The sequence below is a fragment of the Neolamprologus multifasciatus genome, chromosome 12, assembly GCF_963576455.1.
Source record: "Neolamprologus multifasciatus chromosome 12, fNeoMul1.2, whole genome shotgun sequence".
NCBI classification, from domain to species: Eukaryota; Metazoa; Chordata; class Actinopteri; order Cichliformes; family Cichlidae; genus Neolamprologus; species Neolamprologus multifasciatus.
In genome coordinates, this window is record NC_140450.1 from 6,865,103 (window position 1) to 6,884,890 (window position 19,788).

The 19,788-nt window shown below is 41.0% G+C and overlaps 1 protein-coding gene across 3 annotated transcripts in view; it reads left to right on the plus strand.

The window, feature by feature from the left end:
• kremen1 (kringle containing transmembrane protein 1) overlaps positions 1-19,788 on the plus strand; it is a 70,147-nt gene that overhangs the window by 24,048 nt on the left and 26,311 nt on the right. For all 3 annotated transcript variants that reach the window (XM_085179791.1, XM_085179794.1, XM_085179793.1), the window contains exons 2-3: positions 1,098-1,260; positions 9,247-9,338. In XM_085179791.1, coding sequence (XP_085035917.1) covers positions 1,098-1,260; positions 9,247-9,338 — 255 coding nt within the window. The remainder of the gene's footprint in view (positions 1-1,097; positions 1,261-9,246; positions 9,339-19,788) is intronic.

A 19,788-nucleotide genomic window follows, 5' to 3' on the forward strand; every position in this document is an offset into this window, starting at 1 on the left:
GAGGAAGTTGGGAAACTTTGGATTGAAAAGAGAATATGAAAGAGCCTTGGAGCACAGCTGGCTCACCAAGGGGTATAATGACTGTCATATTGCAGTGCATTAGGTCATACTCAGCCCAGACAGCTTAGCTTGATAAAAGGGGCCGGTCATTGGCGAACCACATACATAGCAACAAGACCCCATGGAGACGAGCCAAACAACAAAGGATTGTTTGCTCCTCATTAATGTTTGACTGACAGGCAAGAAGTAAAACTGTTGTGATGTTTATGTGTGCTCTTCTTCTTTGTGGAAATGTCAACTTGTTGCTCTTGCAGTATCTTTGCACCTTCTGTTTACACAAAAATGCCCGTTTTGATCCCCAGTTATTAAAGAAAACGGGTTTCCTGATCTATCAGCCGTTCAAGTTACGAGCATTTACATCTGTAATCAAAACAGTCACACAATAAATTAATATTTTCCATTGTAATGCAATCAAAAGAGGAATTCCGTTGTAGCTGTTAAAGCTCTCTTGACAGGATCCCCCCGAGGCTCACTGTGATGAGCGGTGATAGCTCATCATCGTTCCATCAGCCGTTGTTTATTTGAATTCCCTTTTCAGGGAAGAAAAGCTCTGAACCAGCCATTGTTTGCCTTGGGAGCCCGGCTTTCTCTTTTTTTTCTTGCTCTCAGCCAGATGGTTGTTATACACTTCCTGAAAATTCAATCCATATTTGCTTTTGCTACATATCTGCAGGGTCTTTTCTTTTCTTTATGCTCGTGTGTTTGCATTAATTGAAACAATGTTGTCATTGATCTTGCTTTAACATTTTTTTGGCCAGAGTTGAAAATGTATGGAGCCCGGGCGAAGAATATAATTATTCCAAACGTTTCGTCTATAATCATTCCAAAGACATTAAAAAATTTAATTGCACGAGTAAATTTCACAGTCCAGATTCTCAATAAAGCAGGACACATGTGTGGCTGAGTTTTACGCGCCTGTTTAAAAGCTTTCGCCAAGTGTTTGATTTTCAGTTTAATACATGGCTAATTCCTTACTGCAAACATTAGAGGCTGCTTTATAATCGGAGTTCACGTTCTCTCTCTCTCTCTTTTTACAGAGTGTTACACTGCCAACGGAGAAGACTACAGGGGCTTCCAGAACCAGACCAGCCTGCATGGGGGTAAACCTTGCCTTTTCTGGAATGAGACCTTCCAGCACCCTTACAACACCCTCAAATACCCGAATGGAGAAGGAGGTCTGGGCAGCCATAACTACTGCAGGTGAATATTTTACTTTCCACAGAGCCATGGAGCCATAACTTTAATTTCAGTGGTCACTGGGACATAAAAACTGCAGAATCACCAATAAGACCCAACGAAGAATCCCTCAAAAGTTGGTCGACTTTACCTCAAATTTGAAGTTTATATAGCTTTTACTCTGCTATACATGCACACAGTTTCACAACATAAAAGCTTCGTTCGTGACGCAATCCAGAACAGTATCTGTGTTCAGCTCAACAGAGCACTGAGCAAATGCCATGCTAATTCACACTGTGGATAACTAGGAAAAGTTAAAAAGTATATTTTTACAAGATTAATGAGATGTTTGCCACCATCCACACAGCTGAAATAAAACTGCGATCTGTTAATGCATAGAATTAAGAACTTCAACTCCAGTACATCACAAGATACAAATGTGAGCAAAAAGCCTGAAGGAAAGGGATGTGCTCAGTCAAATTTGTCTTCTTTCTTATCTCTTTGCTCGCAAGCTCTCAGATTTCGCATTTTCAATAGAAGTATTTAGTTAGAAGAGAGTGGCATTGTTGTTTTCATCACAAAATATGAAGCTGCCGCCAGCAGCTGTCAGCTTGCTAACTGGGCTTAACACAAAGACTGGTAACAGGTGGAAACAAGTGGCCTGCCTCTGAGCAAAGGTAGCAAAAACCACTAATGAACACGTTGTATTCTGTTTGTTTCATCCTTACAAAACCGAAGCTCGTGACCAGTAATTTCCTAGCCGGGAACCACTGCTCCAAAACTGTTTCTGTTCAACCCTTTTTTCTTTTTATACCTTTGTTACTCTAAATCCAGGATGGACTCACTTCCCTCGGAGGTCACACTCACCTCAAAGTGACCTTTGCATCCGTAAATTCATTTAAGTGATTAATAAATAAGGCCTGATTTCACAAATGCAGTTTCTGATCTTTTGTTGACAAAGATTTCAGCGTCTAGATGTAGAGCTAAGGGTAAAAGTTCATTTAGGCATTTCTCTGCAAGCTTCACACGTCTCCACACACAGCCTTTCGAGCAAGCTTTTCTGGCGGTTGCCTGGAAGAATAACAAATTTTTCCCTCATGCTGTTTGTTGTAAAGCAATCTTCTTTTGTGTTGCAGATCCATCAGATTTACCACAAAGTCCTAAGCTGTGGCTCACAGTCTAAGCCTGCCAATTATATAAGCACTTATCTTGTTTTTGTTTATGATGATGATCATTTGTTATTGATTAGTAGCGCCTTAAAAAGTTTCCTTTCAATACTGCTGTTTGACGGAGCTTTGAACTTCGTGGACAAAGCACTTGACTTTCTGTGAATAATTTAGAGTCATGTTGTTGTTGTCTTGCAAAGGGTTTAAACACCAGGGACCAGCTAAGACATTTGCCTCTGAATATTTTATATGTAGTACCGGAGGAGAACGTTTAGCCCTGTCACCGCAAGGACGCAAATACGCCTGAAGAGTTTGTGTAAGCAAATCTCTATTCCTCATCCCTGGAATGTGAAGGGACACAGTGGCTTTGGGTGTCTAGCGAGCCCTTTCTCTCCGTCAGTCACACTCCAAGTACAACTGTCAGCATTGCATGCACAACTGTCAAACTTGTGTATTTTCAGGGAGCCACGCTCATTTGTGAGTCAGTTCAAATTCGCAGAGACGTCCAGAACAGTGGCTTGGCCCGGATCGCCCGGCCATAAGAAACAGAACACCCCTTCCTCCTCCTCCCGGGCCCGAAGCCTCTGAAAGCCTCTCTATGTCATGGTTGTAAACTCATAACGGAACAATGCTTTCAAGTGGCACTGGACAGATTTGTTTTTACTTCAGCTGGATGGGAATTCGGAAGATTTATGAGCAGGATACATGCAGAGGATGGAGAAAAGCTTTCCTGCGTATTAGAAGCGTATTATGTCCAACACACCATTCAAAATGGACATCTTCATTCTTGGGATTTGGCTTTTTTCTTGGCCCCTGAAGCAGTGAGCAGATTTTCCAACTCATTGATAGCACGTAGCTTTGCTTCACTCGCGACAGAGGGATTTCTGTCACTTAGGGCCGTAGCAACAACTGTTTTCAGAGACCCTCCTTGTAAGGAGTCACCCATCAGCATTGCTATGGGAAGCAAAGTGGCCTGTTCATTGTGGAAAGATGAGGGATGGCATTTTTGTCTGTACAAGGTCAAGCATTTGTGAATGTCTGCGCATGTTGTTGACTGCAAATGTTATGAACATACCCGCAGAAGAGGGAGTTATCCCACTGCATAAAAATGTGTAATGCTTGATTTGTTTGATCACAGAAAGCTGGCTCACGAGATGGATTTTTCCAGCCATGTGGGAAAGTGTCTTGGACATTGTTGCCCAATTTGAATTGTAAATCTCCTTATTTGCATGTGGTGCATCTTGCAATTCAAATTGTTTCCAGTGTTTCTTTAACCCTCTTTAACCTTCAGATGCTTTCTCATCTCCCTGACCTACCCATGTTTGTCTCTCCTCTAAGGTTTAGATTTTTGTCGACGGTTCTGCCTTGAAAACAAAGAGGTGGTAATCCTTGGACAAAAGGAGAAGTACCAGCAAGAAAACGGAGTAAAATGAGGAGAGCCAGGGAAATGTTGGCATGTCTGACTGTTAAGCCAATTGTAGTGTTAAGAGGTGAGAATTGAAGCCAGTGCCCAGGGTGGAAAGTGTGAATCCAGGAATCATCACACATCTTCATTTTAACACACAGCTCCAAGCAAATATCAAGTTTGTGAAGCAGAGAAGTAGAGGATTACAAACTGACTTTTAGTCCCATCATTGGCGTTTTTTCTGCTGGTGATTTATTGGAGAGGGCACCAGAGTGGTGCTGAAGAAAGAACCCTAACAGCCCCCACATTTCATTTTTATAGCCCGCTATAAAATATCCGAGTGAAAACAGGGGGAAACTGGGCAGAGGGGAAATGTCACATTATTCCCCTGCAAAGAAAGGAGCACAAAGCCTCAGGAAAAGGACAAGAGCTCTCATTTCTAAGCTGAGTCTTAGCAAGGCAGTGAATATCACATCGCTAATTATCAGCCTGGTTGGATTTCGAGCTGATTTCTTGTTATGAAATAGATGTTAATTCTAACTCTTGGTGTTGAGCTTGGATGTTGCGTTCTAATAATTTTGCAGTTTTACGCTTAAAAAAAGACACTTTTTTTCAGACCGTAAGCACTTCTTTGACATTTTGGTAATACTTTGTGATATTCATAAGAAGAGCGTCACAGAAATAGAAATCCTGATTTATATTTCATTTGTTCGTTCTAATCCACTGTTCCTTAAGGGCTGCTATTGGACTGCATTAGTATGAGGGTGTGAATTGCTTGAAGGTTCAGTGGGTGGTTGAATAGCTTTGCCATCCATTTGATGGCTATATATATGCAGGTGTGTGTGTACGGTAGGATTTATGAGTGTTCAGTATGGCTTCTAATGCTTTTCCCTTACATAGATGAGATAATGGAAATGCCAGAGTGAAAAGTGTTCCCCAAGTTGATTGTAATTGAGTCTCCATGAAGTCAGGTGCAAATTTGAGGTCAGACAAACTGCAGCCAAGTTGCCCACTGGTGGTATTACTTTATTGTGATCCCAAGGTGCTGCTTTGTTAAATTGAGGAAGTTAATAGAAGTGTCCCACAAGAAGATGTACAGTGTTGCAGTAAAGCATCTCCCATCAACATTATAGTAATATCAGAAGCATAGAAGAACAAACATCCTGTACTAAAATGTTCTCCTTATTTGAGCAGGTTTTTGTGTTTGGTTTACAGATGGTTTGGTTTCTTTTGTCTTCGTTTTGAGATGTTAAGAGATTTCTGCCTCCATTCAGCGATGCACACCGCTGCTGGATATGTTTGGGGAACAATAATGAGCTCCTGATTGTATAGTATTATATTATAATCCACATTTTATCATTTTATCTGTGTCTCCAAGACGTAATTTGTTCTGTTCAGACTACTTTGGTGTGTGGTCCTATGTCCGGGTTAAATAATCTTTAAATAAGGGTATTAATATTGTGATACTTTGTTTTCTTAAACCATACTCTATATTTTTTTTGCTGCCCTTTGCATTGCAGATCACAGCACGTTGTCGTCCTTGAAGCAATTAACTTCTGCCTTATACAGACTGATATTGACTGACTGATCTTTGCTGATGCCGGTGTTCATCTTTTGCATTTGAGCGAATACAAATAGTAGATTGGTCAATCTGAGTTATTTTGAAAAATCACTTTTGGAGCTAGGTGGTTTTAAAGTTTTTTCTTCAACTTGGTTTGTGGTGTACAAAAAAGTTAACAGTGTGTTAATCAGCAGCAGTGTCCTGTTTCCTCGGGCCTCACTGTCAACAGCTTTCATTTGGGTATGTTTTGTGCTGAAGAAATTGTTTAGACAAAAACTGATCTGCTGATTACCCAAAGCAGTGAGGACTGTTTATCTCAAAGCATACACCAGTCAGCCACAACATTAAAACCAATGACAGATGAAGTGAATAACACTGATCATGTGGTCGCAATGCAAATTATCTGCTGGGAAACCTCAAGTCCAGGCAGTCATGTGGATGCTACTTTCACACGTACCCCACCCCCTCTCGCTACGCACTGGGACAATGCTCCAGAATGGTGAGGAACATGGCCCGGCCTCCAGAATCCCCGGATCACACTCCGATTGAGCATCCGCAGGATGTGCCATAACAAGCCAGAGCCACAGAGGCCCCACCCTGCAACCCACAGCACCCAAAAGATCGCGTGCCAACATCCTGTTGCCAGACACCCAAAGGCGATCTTGTGTCCATGATCCAATCAGACCAAGCTGTTTTTGTGGGCTCACATCACCTACGCATTATAGGCAGGAGGTTTCAATGTTGTGGCTGATCAGTATATAGTTTCTGTTGCTGCTGTGAGTGCTGTGAAATCATTTAATTTCCCTTAAACATATCCTGGTGGAGGCTCAAATCTCAGAAACTGATATTTTCCAGGCACGTTTAAACCAAGATTATTGACATATAAGGTATCAATAAAAGTAAGGTAAAAAAGTATGAGGCTGGTTTACCAGCAAGACAGGACACGGGAAGATCACAACTTCACATTTAGCACAAGTAGACCATGAGAGCGCAACAATAGACAGTAGACTATACATATCAGCCTACAACTGACAAGCCCTCTTCTTCAATACGTGCATTCATGGAGCACAGCAGCGGGCAGCAGTTTGCATGCTAAATCATCCAAGTCAATTAAAGAGTCTTCTCTCAGGCAGTAAATTGCCAGACTCTGATCTGCTGTTGACCTCAAATCCCTATCCAGACAAGCCTCTCGCCACCACTTTGCAATCAGCATTTCTCCACTCTCCAATTCGGCAAAATGATGAATGTGACTCTTTCAAGGTTTTTTTTTTTCCATATCTTCAGTTGTTTAAACAAAAGTCACTGTAGAATCTCGAGTTTATCTCATGAAAAAATGTTAGGACGTTTCATTTCCAGATTTCTGGAATTTGAAAACATAGTCGTAGTTACGTGCAGTTTCCGTGCCAGGCATCATACATTTTGGGATTAACGTAAAGGAAACCTTTTGAACAGCAGCCAGCTAACAACAGCTGTTTTTTCTCAATCTTCGTCTGTTAGCCCCTCTTTCCTTCAAATGCGCAGCTTCGGAGCCCTTGAGGCAAAATGCAGTGTGGCTATAATTGGCTCAGTACCAAAGTGTGTGGCTCACTCTGAGCAAAATGAGTCAATCAGCGTAATTGTGCCAATTAAATGTCCAAACATCTTCTGTGATCTACCTCTGGGTATGGGAGTGTTTCAACAAGCTCATCTACTCAGAGCCAAGCAGGCAATCTGTGACGCACACAGAGGTGAATGCAACCTCAAACACACACACACAGACAGACACACTTTATGCAGTATATATATATATACGTAAAATGGATTTCCGCATTAAGGTTTCCGCCGATCTGCCCTATGCTACCTCAGCTGTCTGCTTTCCACCTTTCATTTTGACCCTCACACACACTCTGTATGTGTGTGAGCTGGCAGCTCGAGGCAGGATTGATTATATTTCCCAACTTTTTGGGCTTGCCTGTTCATTTAGCCCCGTGGATGATGTTCTCATGCTTTTACTGAAAGGGTGTGTGCAGGTGTGTGTGTGTGTGGGTTAGAAAAAGGATAAAATGCTATGGGAGCTCCAGGGTTTTGGTGAAAACTCAGAGAGGGGGCGCACACTACATCATGTACTGTTCAAAGATGTCAGTAGGTCAGATTTGGGTTGGGTGGTCTGCTGGATGGATGTTTTTTTAATGCTAATGGCTGTAATTCATGCCTGACTTTTGGAGGGATGATTAAGAAAGTGCACTAAATTACATAAGTGGCAGCACTATCTTAGGTTTGTTCTTGGAGTCTTATTTCAAATAGGACTATTATGTGTTGACAGGCGCAGAAAGGAAAGAAGAGGAAGAAGAAATGGAGAAAGGGTATATGTATCAGTGGTTTTATGCTTGGACCCAGTTTTTTTGCTCTTTTCTACCATTTTAACAGTAGCCTCGGGGTAAACAAACAGGTGTCTGCCTCCAATTTGGGTGGAGCGACAGACAGATCTGCACTCATGATATCAAGTCCAAATTTACTGGCAACCAAGGCTGGTTTCCTGTGAACATTACAGGAAACATTTTAGGTTGAGAGAGATGATCGTGACTAGATGAGCCTTTTCTGTAAGACTCCCATGGCTAACAGGATGCAATAAAGAAAGCCATGTTTGCTAGGAATTCAGAGTAAAAGCTTTAAGGAGCTTAAACTTCAGTTCAACTCCTTCTTTGTCAATACCTCATTCTCAGTGTGAAAAGAGAGGAGGAAACTTAGGATAGTGTGTTAGATAGCAGAATAAAAGACGTGGAAACGCCCTTCACAACTGTGCGCACAAAAGGTGAAACGGGATAGTGCAGCGCTGCAGGGCTTTGTCAAGATGCTACAATGAGGTGTGTCAAAAGAGATGAAGAAAAGGTTTTTGGCAATTACCGTCAGCACTAAAAAATAGCGATGTCATCTTAGAAGGCTTCTTTAGTCAGCAGACAGTGTATTTTTCCAGTTTGGAATAATCTTGAAATGGAGCTTAAGGAGATGAAGCAGACCAAGTTGCGCTTCCGCTGCACACTTGCTGCTTTGACTTTATTTATCGACAAATTAGAAGTTACTGTAAAGGTCATGATTTACAAAGCTGGATGATTACCCTGGAGATATGAAGCCTGCACAAGGCTTTTAGATATCTTCAATCCCACTTCTCATCGCTTTTGTAAGTGAAACTGAAAAGGAAAAGCACTGAGGGGCCCATCAGCTTATTCTCATGGGTTTAAAGGGCCTTGATGAGGATCAAAAGAGGCCATAGTCTCAGACAAAAGCTTGGCCCCATCAGCCATCCTTTTTTTTTAGGTCTCTGTCTGGCCCAGAACAAAGAGGCTTTCCCCCCAACCTCTAACTAGACCAATTGGACTGGCTCTTGACTGGCATGCAGGGTCGAGCCTCCAGAGTACAGGGGAAGGGGTGAAACCAACAAGCACCAAAGGGTGCTACTAAGGATGACTGACACAGCTGAGATAATCTCCTTCTGAAACATAGTTGAGTATTCAGTCGATAGCCGGTCTTTTTGATCTGATATCCCACTATCATTTCTTCTTCCCATGCTTTTCCCTAACCCCTTTTTTTCAGCTCTCCTCAATCTTTACTCTGAGAGAGAGCAATCTGATGCATTCACCCATCTATCTATTTTTTAATAATAGATATCTCAGTACGTGCAAAATTTCCTTATTTCCACCTTAAACAAAAAATGTGCACAACAACAAACGCCTGGCAAAGAGCAGGGCAAACACCAACCAGTTTTTAAATGAAGCGGGTTGTTAAACACTGTCAGATTATAATTTTATAATCACAAGAGGAGCTTCAACTATTCTCCCCACTATTTGTTTCTTGTTTAAAATGATCCAATGCAGACAAATGATTGTTATAATTTTCTGCAGGAATCCTGATGGGGATGTTCAGCCATGGTGCTACATTGCAGATCACGAGGACGGGATCTACTGGAGATACTGTGACATCCCTACATGCCAGAGTAAGAGACTGCCACTTCTTTATCTCGCTCTCTGTCTTCATCCCTTCCATGCCCTCAGGGGCAAATCTTGGGCATATGGTCCAACCACTTTCATTGCTATGCTCATCTTCTCGCCTGCTATGAATAGCTTTTATGGACTGCGGTGGCTTGTACACAGTTATTATCATCTAAAAAATGTCTCTAATTGCCTTCCGTCACTCCTCCTCCTGCCATGCCTGGGCCTGTCTTCAAGCTGTCACTGCCTACTTGTGTGTGTGTGTGCATTTTTGTATATATCTATCTTCATAAGTTTCCCCCTTTGGCATTGCAGCTTGTTTTGACATGCTTCTTTGATGCGAGCGACTATGTGCATCTACCAGTTTGTCGATGCTTTTGTGTGTTTTGTTCACATGTGGGTGTGAGAGTTTCCCTGTCCAGTAATTCCGGGATTAATATGTGTGATGGACTGTTTACACAGGGAGATTTAGTGCTTCTGTGTGTCTTCTCTACTAGTTTGGCACATACCTAGAAAGAGCTGGCTGTCTTTAATCCCGGTGCTTTTGTTCCCTCCACCTTTTTAATCGCTCCTGTTGAAAACAGACTCTGATGGATCAGCCTAACACTGTTTTTGATGCCAAATATCTGAATACCCGCAGAAGAGATTCAGATCTAGTGATTTATGGCAAGTAACTGGTGCACATGCTGATGTTATTAAATGCAAACAATGTGTTGTTATAGAAGTGCCAATAAAGTTGGGAAACAAATATTCTTTTAATAACTAAATGAATCTGATAAGTGAGCACAAAAGGAGAGATAAAGGCAAAAAATTTTACCAAGCAGAGCTTGACTGATTTGTTTAACTTACATAAATATTCCATTTTCCTCTTCAGTCATGAATAACATTCCATTTAATCGAATCAAACCCTACTTTATCACTGCGTGCCTGAGATTCCTTCTCTATCTTTATTTATTTTCTATTGTTATTTTTCCAAATCCTTATCTATCTATTGCACTTCTCCTGTGGCTGCCTGAGACCTTTTCATGCCTTAATATTTAATGTGTGTAGTGTTTAGTTATATCTGCCGTGCTTACCACTGTCACCTCATAGCATTAAGGGTCTAACCCAGTGGTTCTTAACCTTGTTGGAGGTACCGAACCCCACCAGTTTCATATGCGCATTCACTGAACCCCTCTTTAGTGAAAAATAAAATGTGATTTTTTTCAAATTCAAGACATAGATATGTTTTTTATTGGTGCACAAAATGAGCCGTGCATGTCACGGTGGAGGCTCTGCCGAACCCCTGAGACCGATTCACCGAACCCCTAGGGTTCGATCGAACCCAGGTTAAGAACCACTGGTCTAACCTGCTGTGCAGCCGTGGTCTTTCTGTGTGGAGTTTCCACGATCTCCTTTTGCCACCACGGGCTTTCTCTGAGGTTCTCTATAGTGTGAACACTTGTCTTTTTTAAAGCGTCAGCCCCGTGTTTGACCCCGTCTCATGATTAAAACCAGCTGAGCTCTGGTGTTTCCATGTCCCTCAAAAACATAAGCAGGTATAGCCAATAGATGGATCGAAACCTAGTGTTAGTGGGTTTTCGCTTTGATGCTCTAGTCCGGAAGTCCTAATTAATAAAGACTAAACAGCACAAAAAAGAGGTACAAAAGAAGAAGAAAATGCAGCCTATCTTGGAACTTGAGGTAAAACAGTAGAAATAGTGCAGGTGCAAAGCTGCAAAGCTTGCAGTAGGTACTACTAGGCACTACTAGGCCTCAAGAACCTCCCAGCCCCTCTAGCTATCCCACCATTATCCTGTCTGAGTAGCATGCCTGACTAAAGCCTGCTGTTTGAAAGGCCCGGAACCCATTAACCCGTCTAATAATGCCTGTTGGCTGCACGGCCTGTGTGTATAGTCATAGTTATCCTCAGTATATTATGCATATAGGAGCTTGTCTGTATCCCATTAGAGTTTTGACTGACCTATTTCAGACAACTGTCCATTTAGCACAGTGTGTTTTTCCTCCCAAACCACAAAGGTTTGCAAGAGCAGTGTGTACATTGAGAGCTTGTCACTGTCTTTTGTAAAATTAGGCCAGCTTTTATTCCGTATGGATATACCTTGTGCTGGTTGAGCCTTGTTTTTGTTTGGGATCTTAATACTGCGTATGTAACCCATCCTTGTGACATGTGGCCAATTTTCAGCTGCTCAGAGCTTTGCCCATATCAAGTGCTGCCTTACACGATCGTTCCCTTTTTTGTTTGGCTGTTGAAAGTTAGATAGAGCAATGAAACATAAGAAAAGGAGATGGGGTGTGCTGCGAGCCAGGCATTCAGTGTCATGAAAACATGCTTGTTTGGTGGAGACGGTTTCTCCCTGCAGGGGTACGAGGCAGCTTTCAGACACGAATGCTCTGTCTCATCTATTGTACAACCACAATCGCCACGTGGTGCCTCACCTTCTGGCGCTGCGTGTTCTCAATCTTCTGCGTTTGAAAGCTTCGGCTGCCAAGTGAGAGAATGCCGATGTTCTTTCGGTGTCAGTGTTCTCAGTCTGCGGCTGGCTACAATAGCCTCAAAAACACCGTGGTGCGCCAGAGGAAGGGCAACAGTGGTCTGTGTTTTCATTTTGTCTCACTTTTGTTTTGTCTGTGCCTTCGTTTTGTCTGCTTTTTTGCTTACGTTTGATGTCGCGTGGTTGGTAGTGGGTCGCCACTCGCTGAGCCACCTGCCGCAGCCTTGCTAGTGGTTTGTCTGTGATGCAGCTGGGTTTCCTATCATCTAGGGTCATGCCACCCCTGTTGAGGGTGACACACCCTGATGGAGCATCCACAGGCAGGCAGGTCACACGAGGCCAGGAACACATCGTCTGACAGTGTGGATTACAGCGTAGGTCAGTGCATTTGTTGATCTTAGTAATCCCTCATGACAGCGTCATGTGGTGGAATTGTCTAAACATTTCTAAAAGGCACGCTGTCAGTGCACGTCTGTACACAATGACAGCTGCGCAGCAAGTTATGTCCTAAAGGTAGAGCCGCTCCTCGTTGCCAGATCGGTAAATGCTCGCTGTCATTATATATTGAAGTCCAGATGACATGCTGATGGCTTTTAGTGTAACGAGAGGACTATGTTTTAGCAATGAGCTGTAGAAAGCAACAAGTCCACTCAAGTCCTCCAACTAAGTGATCGTATCTGTCGTGTCTTCCTAAACTCATACAAGTATTCCTGAAACAACATACACAACGTGATAACGTGCACGTCAGAAGGCCTCACCACACCCATTTTTTGACCCAGAGACTGAAGGTTAAAGCTTGCCTGTGATGGGTTTGGGTTGATGTGCACACTTGTGATAATGTTAAACTCAACGTAAAAAGCTCCATTCTACAGGGTGCCAAGTTAAAGGTGACGCCACTCATTTTTTACATGCAATTTTTCACGCGTTCCACAGAGGCCATACTGTAGATCATAATAACAGCTTGTGAAATCATTTTCTGAGGAAGGATATATAAAAGATGGACATGGCCACACTGATGTCACAAGTAAAGTAGTAAATTCCCGTTGTAACACCTCAAGCTGAGCATTTTGATTATGGCTGTCTTGGTATCTTGACCATGGGGTGAATGTGTCAGAGCAACCGTCCTGCCTACTCGTGTTCTAGTGACTCGACAATGACAAGACGAGTCTGCCCTAAATAATAATATCAGTAGAGAAGTTCCTTATGCATTTTAAAGAACTTCAAAACTGGTTTTACATTTCATACTTAAAAGCTACATCCATCCTTTATATACAGTCTGTTGGGAGGAAGGAATTTTCTAATGAGGTGGAAGGAAAACCTGCGACCAAACCAGCAGGTTTATTAAAGTTAAAACAAAGCCAACTACTAAATCCATTAATTCAAAGTAAGACAGTAAGAGGTAAAAGAAAAATGAGTTTGCGGTTACTTGCATTGACAGCAGATTCATCAAACATTAGCTCAGTTTGAAAATATGCTTTACTCACTTGTTAAAACAGGCAGTCATATTAGTGATTGATAAGATGAGAAAAAAAACACGAAAAAAAAATCTGCTTAAAATTATAGACCTAACTTTTTTACAAAGGAGTCTGTTGCTGTACGTCTCTGTTGTGATGTTCTGAAACGCTTGTTTACATGACCACTGACAGTGTGATGGTTCCTTCCCTAAAGCATTCCATACTGCAGAGACATTTTCTTTTGGTGTGGCTCCTTGAAGCTGACACGCATTTGCTTGATGCTACGCGCTGACTGAATTTGACTGACAGAGTGAAACTGTCAGGGTGAAGTCCTCAAGCGTTTGCCAAGATAAAGTCGCTTTGATGTGCACATTGGAAGCTCATCTTTCAACAGCATATAACCAAGAAAAACTTGTTATGCTGCTGTGTTCCTGTTGTATGGAGATGTGGAGCATTTGAGTTTTCCCCTTGGTTTCCTTCACTAGAATAGTTTGAAAATACATTTTTCCATGACCAATCCTAGGAATAATAAGAGTTGATAAACCCCCGCTAAGCTTGCCCATGTTGCCGATTTATTTCAAGTTATATAGACTATGTGAGTGTGGTGTACAGTCTCTGTTTATTTTAGACATTGTTGCTGTGGCTGACGATACCTGCTGGGTGGTGTTAGGATGAGAGTCATTATCTTTATGCCAATATTTCCTTAAGCTCTGTGATACTTTGATCATTTTGTTACAGAGCTGTCAATGTGTTTGCACCTCACTTACAGTAAGTTATTCTTTTATCTGTTTAAACAATTGAGGGAATGTCTGACTAACGCTGCCGGTCAACATGCAACAATAGTCTCAGTACGAGCAGGACTACACTCATCTGGCAAGGCTAACCAGTCACACCTTAAAAAGCATTAAAACAAAGCAGTAATGTGTTTGGTTCAGGTTTTATTGCTGAACGTTGAGGTAAATATGAAGTGTTGAGATAAGTGTCTTCATTTACGGTGATTTATGATGACGCTAAATGCCACTTTGAAGTTGCGGATCACCTTAGTAAACCCTGACGTACTCTTGAGTGAATGCGATCAGGTGTGCTTGTCCTCGTCGTTCTTCTTCAGTGTTTTGTGAGGAAAGTGAACAGTCTGCATGTCAAAGGTTTATAATGTCTGACACAAGTGTTTCTTGGACTTAACTTACTTTTGAAGTTGCTATAAATGTCCATCGTCACTGCTTAAATACAAGCTGTAAACTTTAATGAAACCCTTTCCTTGTAGCGTAGATTATTTTTGTCCCCATTATATAGAAAGATGCAGTACCACATCCTTCCACCCAGTTAATGATTTGGATTCAGTTAGTAACAAAAAGTAGAACCACTGGGTTTGTGAGGTTGTGATTAATAAAAAAAAATCTAAAGGGCATCAACCAGATTTTTTGACAGTTTATATAAATCTACTAAATACAGGATAGTTCAGGGTTCACAGGTGTTTTTGATTTTACATATTTATAATCTAACTATTTTTATATGCATCTCTAATAGATTTATATATATATATATATATATATATATATATATGTATATATATATATATATATATTAGAGCTATTTTTATATTTTGTAACTTTTTAATGTATTGTATTATTTAAATCTGTTTATCAGTTACTGTTCTTACTGCCTTGGAGCAACTAAAACCACATAATTTTCTCAGGGATTAATAAAGTATTCCAATTCAGATTGTGATGGTTTTTAAAAAGGTTTTACAGTGAGGATGTCAGGGCTCTGTGTGCAGGTGGATGGAGAAGAGGATCCAAATGCGAGACTCTGAGACTGAATTGAAACTGAGAACCTTAGCTTTATTGCTGGTGATAACCGAAAACATGAACTGAACAATGACACTGAGAACTGAACACACAGGCATAATTCTGAGGGTACGATGCGACACTGAGCACATGAAAACACAGGGCTAATATACACAGGGTGGTAATCAGGGAATGGGCAACAGGAGGGAGACACAGCTGGGAGAAATTGGAGTAACGAGACAGGGGGAGCAAAGCTGCACACACTAACATAAGACATAGACTTTCACAATAAAACAGGAAATAAGACACAAGGACGCAGACTAAGAAACACAGACTTAACACGGGCAGAACTAAAAATAAACCAGAATAAGCTGGAACATAGAACATCATCATCATCATCATCATCATCATCACCAGTGTTGGGGAGTAACGGAATACATGTACCGCCGTTACGTATTTAAAATACAAAATATGAGTAACTGTATTCCGTTACAGTTACCGTTTAAAAAGGTGGTATTTAGAATACAGTTACTTTGTTGAAATAAATGGATTACACGGCGGTACTTCCCTGTTTCATATTGTGGCGGGTCAGGCCTGTTTGGGTTTTGTTTGACAGCTACGTTCTGTTGTTCCAGGCGGCAGCGTTACGGTTGCCATGGTTACAGGGTGGCGCTCTCTCTCTGCGTGTTTCCTGGGTGAGAGAGCGCCTGTTGTTGTTGTGCTAAGCTAATAGGCAGAATGCTACAGGTATAGCTCTAAAGAATGTAGCATCATAGGCAGTGTAGTCCGTGCTGCAGGGAGAATGGACTGCCATACACCTTATGTGTCTGTGAGCGAGGGAGGGAGAAAAAGGAAAAGTACGAGCTGTCATGGAGCAAAAACGGGAGCTGGAAGCATGTAAATATAATAATAACCACTGCAGCCAAGAAGAGTGCCTGACGAGCCCAGTTGTAAGTAAGCTATTAAGACTCGACTGTACACCGTGTTCGTGTTTTCCTCTGAAACAATAAGTTCCGTTGGAGCAGCCTTTCAACGCCTCTCTCTGTCTCTCGCTAGCAAAGTTGACCCAGACAACAAAGTAAAGCTAGTTTTCGGCAACGAACCCGACATATTAGCCAGAGGTCCCTTTACTACGGTTCGGAGCCGCGGACCTTCAGTAACAGTAATAAATCACAGCAATAGTACATTCATGTAGTTGTAAACAGCATGATAATATATTAAGTAATCCAAAGTATTCAGAATACGTTACTCTCATTGAGTAACGTAACGGAATACGTTACAGAATACATTTTGGGGCATGTATTCTGTAATGGAATACATTTTAAAAGTAACCTTCCCAACACTGATCATCACAAGCACTAAGAGAATAAGAAAACAAACACACCAAAGTAACTTGAAACGCAGATTCATCATAAAACCCAACAAAGCACCAGAGAAAAATAAAGAACAATCCATCATTCAAAAATAAACCAAAACATTACTCAAAATACTGGGTCAAACTGACCCAGAACCGTGACAGAGGATCCTTTTTCATCATTCCCTGATGTCCATTACTGTCCACTTTTTAGGAATAAAATGTTCTGTAAATGAGGCTCTGTTTGGTTTATGAACACAATTGTATAAAGACCTTCAGATTTTTGTATAAAATTGACTTTAACCTCGTGTAACTTTAAATCTGTGGGTGTTTATACGAATCTACTGTGAATAGGTAAAAAGTCAAAGTAGCAGATATTGTAATAAAATGTCTGTACAATATAAAATGTGTTTTAAATTAAGGATTCATTTTTGAATTTTTCATTTCGCCCAATAATGTCCAGCAATGCCTAACACCTAAACTGTGTTTTGCTTTTAATGTCTTGCATCTGTTTTCTTCATGTATTACAAACTAACAGCAGGTCAAGTAGGGTTGTAGGCGAGACTCATCTAGAGGTGTCTAATGCAGGCTTGTCTCTATGTTTTTATTTTCATGTCAGAGTTAGTCCTAATGTGACACCATCCAGCGCTGAATGATTATACATGGGCGGTGTTCCTTAAGTTTAAGCTCTGGGAAAAAGGGAACGAGTTGGAGAAAGTTTTTATTTAGTATGTTATGATTGACAGGAAAGCTCAAGTAAATGGTTGAATGAGTGTTTGAGACGAGGACAAGTGCGAATCAAAATAAGCAAGAGGTCAAGACAAGTTGGACATGTGGTTTGGAAGCCCGGACCGAAGCACCACAGCCCTGCCTCGTGGCTGCTGTGGTCGCCTAAACCAGGGATGACTTCAGGTTTTGCTACTGCAGTATTTTTCTCACTCTGTCATTGTTTTTAGAGGCCGAATATTTCCCTTAGGTGGTCTTGCACCAGCTTTCACCACAGCCAGCTTTTCGGCCATAATACTGACACAGGTTCAGGCAACATTGCATGCGTGTGTGTGCACGTGTGTGTGCATGTGCGTGTCGCTGCACTGTTACCAGTGCAAAACCCAGTGAGATATTTAGAGTCCCAGAGAGAACATTTAATGAAGTGAGCTAATTTAGGCCTTTCCTTATTTCTTTAATAAGCTCCTGTATGTAAAAAATTATAAGTACTGAAGTTGAGGTAAGGTCAGTCATGCTGTACTTATGAGTTTTCTCTGGAGATTCTCCCCCCACACAAACACATTTTATAATGGAAAACTGAAAATATGAGTCATTCTGTGTTGTTAAAACACAAAGAATGAACATAACAGATGATCCGAGAGAGCCTTATAATGTGGTTCCCCTTAAAATCATTATATTCACAAAAGGATACTCATTTTGTTAAATGGAGGCTTCTATTAAGGATGAAATAGTGTAAGTGCGTGCCTGTGTTTGTGTCTGTGCGCAACCAAGTGCAACTAATGCCTGAATTCAGATTTTTGACTTAAGTACCCAGAGAGTATAAATTAAAAAAATATTACCTGCCAAGATTATTGTCTCCCAGCCAAATTAATTGCATATTTTTCACAGAAATATGCCAAACTCCTTCTTTTTAATGCAGTTTTTTGTATAGTGTTCTCGCAGGTGCTCCGTGACTAGAATTAGATGTTTACTGCTTTGCAATAATGGGAATAAAACTTTGTGCCATATATTAGGTTAACTATTCACAAACTGGAAGAAGTGAAGTGACTTTTTAAATGTTTTTAGTACTAAGCCTTACTTCTTTATGGGGTTGACATGCCCCTTTCACTTTCATTAGGCCTGTCCTTACCTGAAGAAGTGAGCGGAGGAGTTTTGAAATCACTACTATTAGCTTATTGTGACCTCTGACCTCCTTAAAGCTCACCTCCACCCGCACTTGCCCTAAGGGAGAATACCTGTATGAAGTGTTATGAGGAAACTTTTAAATGCAATCTAGAAAGTAAAGACAAAAACAAACCAGAGGACAATCAGGTAAATATGGTCTCTCAGACGCCGTTTCTGGCTCCTTCCCTTTCTCAACATGTCTGGGGTTAAATCAGTCAGGACCATTAGGGAATTAGATGTATTGATCACGAGGTGAGCTGGCTGTGTAGAATGTTTGCTAATGAGTAGATGGCCATTGTTTAGTATTTCTCCTGGGAACGAGGAGGAGATGAATAGCAGGTCAGCTACTTTAGGGCTCACGAATGAGGGCTCGCTGCCAAATGTAGATCAGCTCTGCACAGTTATAATATATTTAATTTTATTTAGTGTCTATTGTATGGCAAATGGCATTCGATCGCCTAGTGTTTTTACCTGTTTTGTGTGTGTAGGTGTGTGTGTTTTGCAGGTTTGCCCATTTTCTGCTAAATTTGATCAAAATGCTTCATCATATTCGGTCTAAGTTTTAATATTGGAAAGTAGTGACAGTGACAAAATGAGTCTGCAGTGTGTGCAGACAGTGTGTCTCACTTAATTGGGTGTTTTTAAAAGAGTCATTCTGGGAATATACTAAACGACTACGTTTAAACATAATCTATCAAGTACTCTGTACAGTTTTTACTTTATTACTCAAACTATAGCATATGCAAGTGTCCTGCACCCTTTGGTAGTACAACACACCCGTCCCATATTTCATTTTCAAGGCAATTGGTTTTTATGCTTTTTTTTAAAGGTAAGGTTAACTGACTAGAACTCACATTACGGCAGTTCTGTGAGTCTGTATAAAGACGCCCTGTAAGCCAAGTAAAAGTAATCTCTACTAATCTTCTTGTTGTGCAATATTTGGTTTGGCAAATGCAAATGTTTGCCAATTCTCTCTAAAGCCAATGGGCCTGATCTAAATGAAGTGCGGACAAAGTTATTGCAATTCATCTCAAGCGGAGTGGGGTGGTGGGGGGCAGTGCACTTTTGCACCAAATGTCATGGCAGTACATGCATTAGTTGCTGAGATATTGCACTTGAAATTACAAATAATAACCTAATTAGTAGAGGTGGGAATCACCATACATCCCACGATACGATATTATCACAATACTTAACGCACGATACGATATTATTGCAATTTTTTAAAATATTTTGCGATATTCAGATTCTGTACATAAAGGTAAACTTTATCAATATTCATTTTATCTAATATCAAAGTCTCACACTCAGTCTTTCTCTCATTTCAGTTTTATTGTTGACAAACTGAACGGTTTGGATTACAGTCTAGTCCAACTTAACTGAACGCAACCATCTGGTACAATTATAGCTATTCTGAACTATGCAATTTATGAAAACTATGCAGCCCCTTCAGCAACTGAAGAATTTGAAAGTAA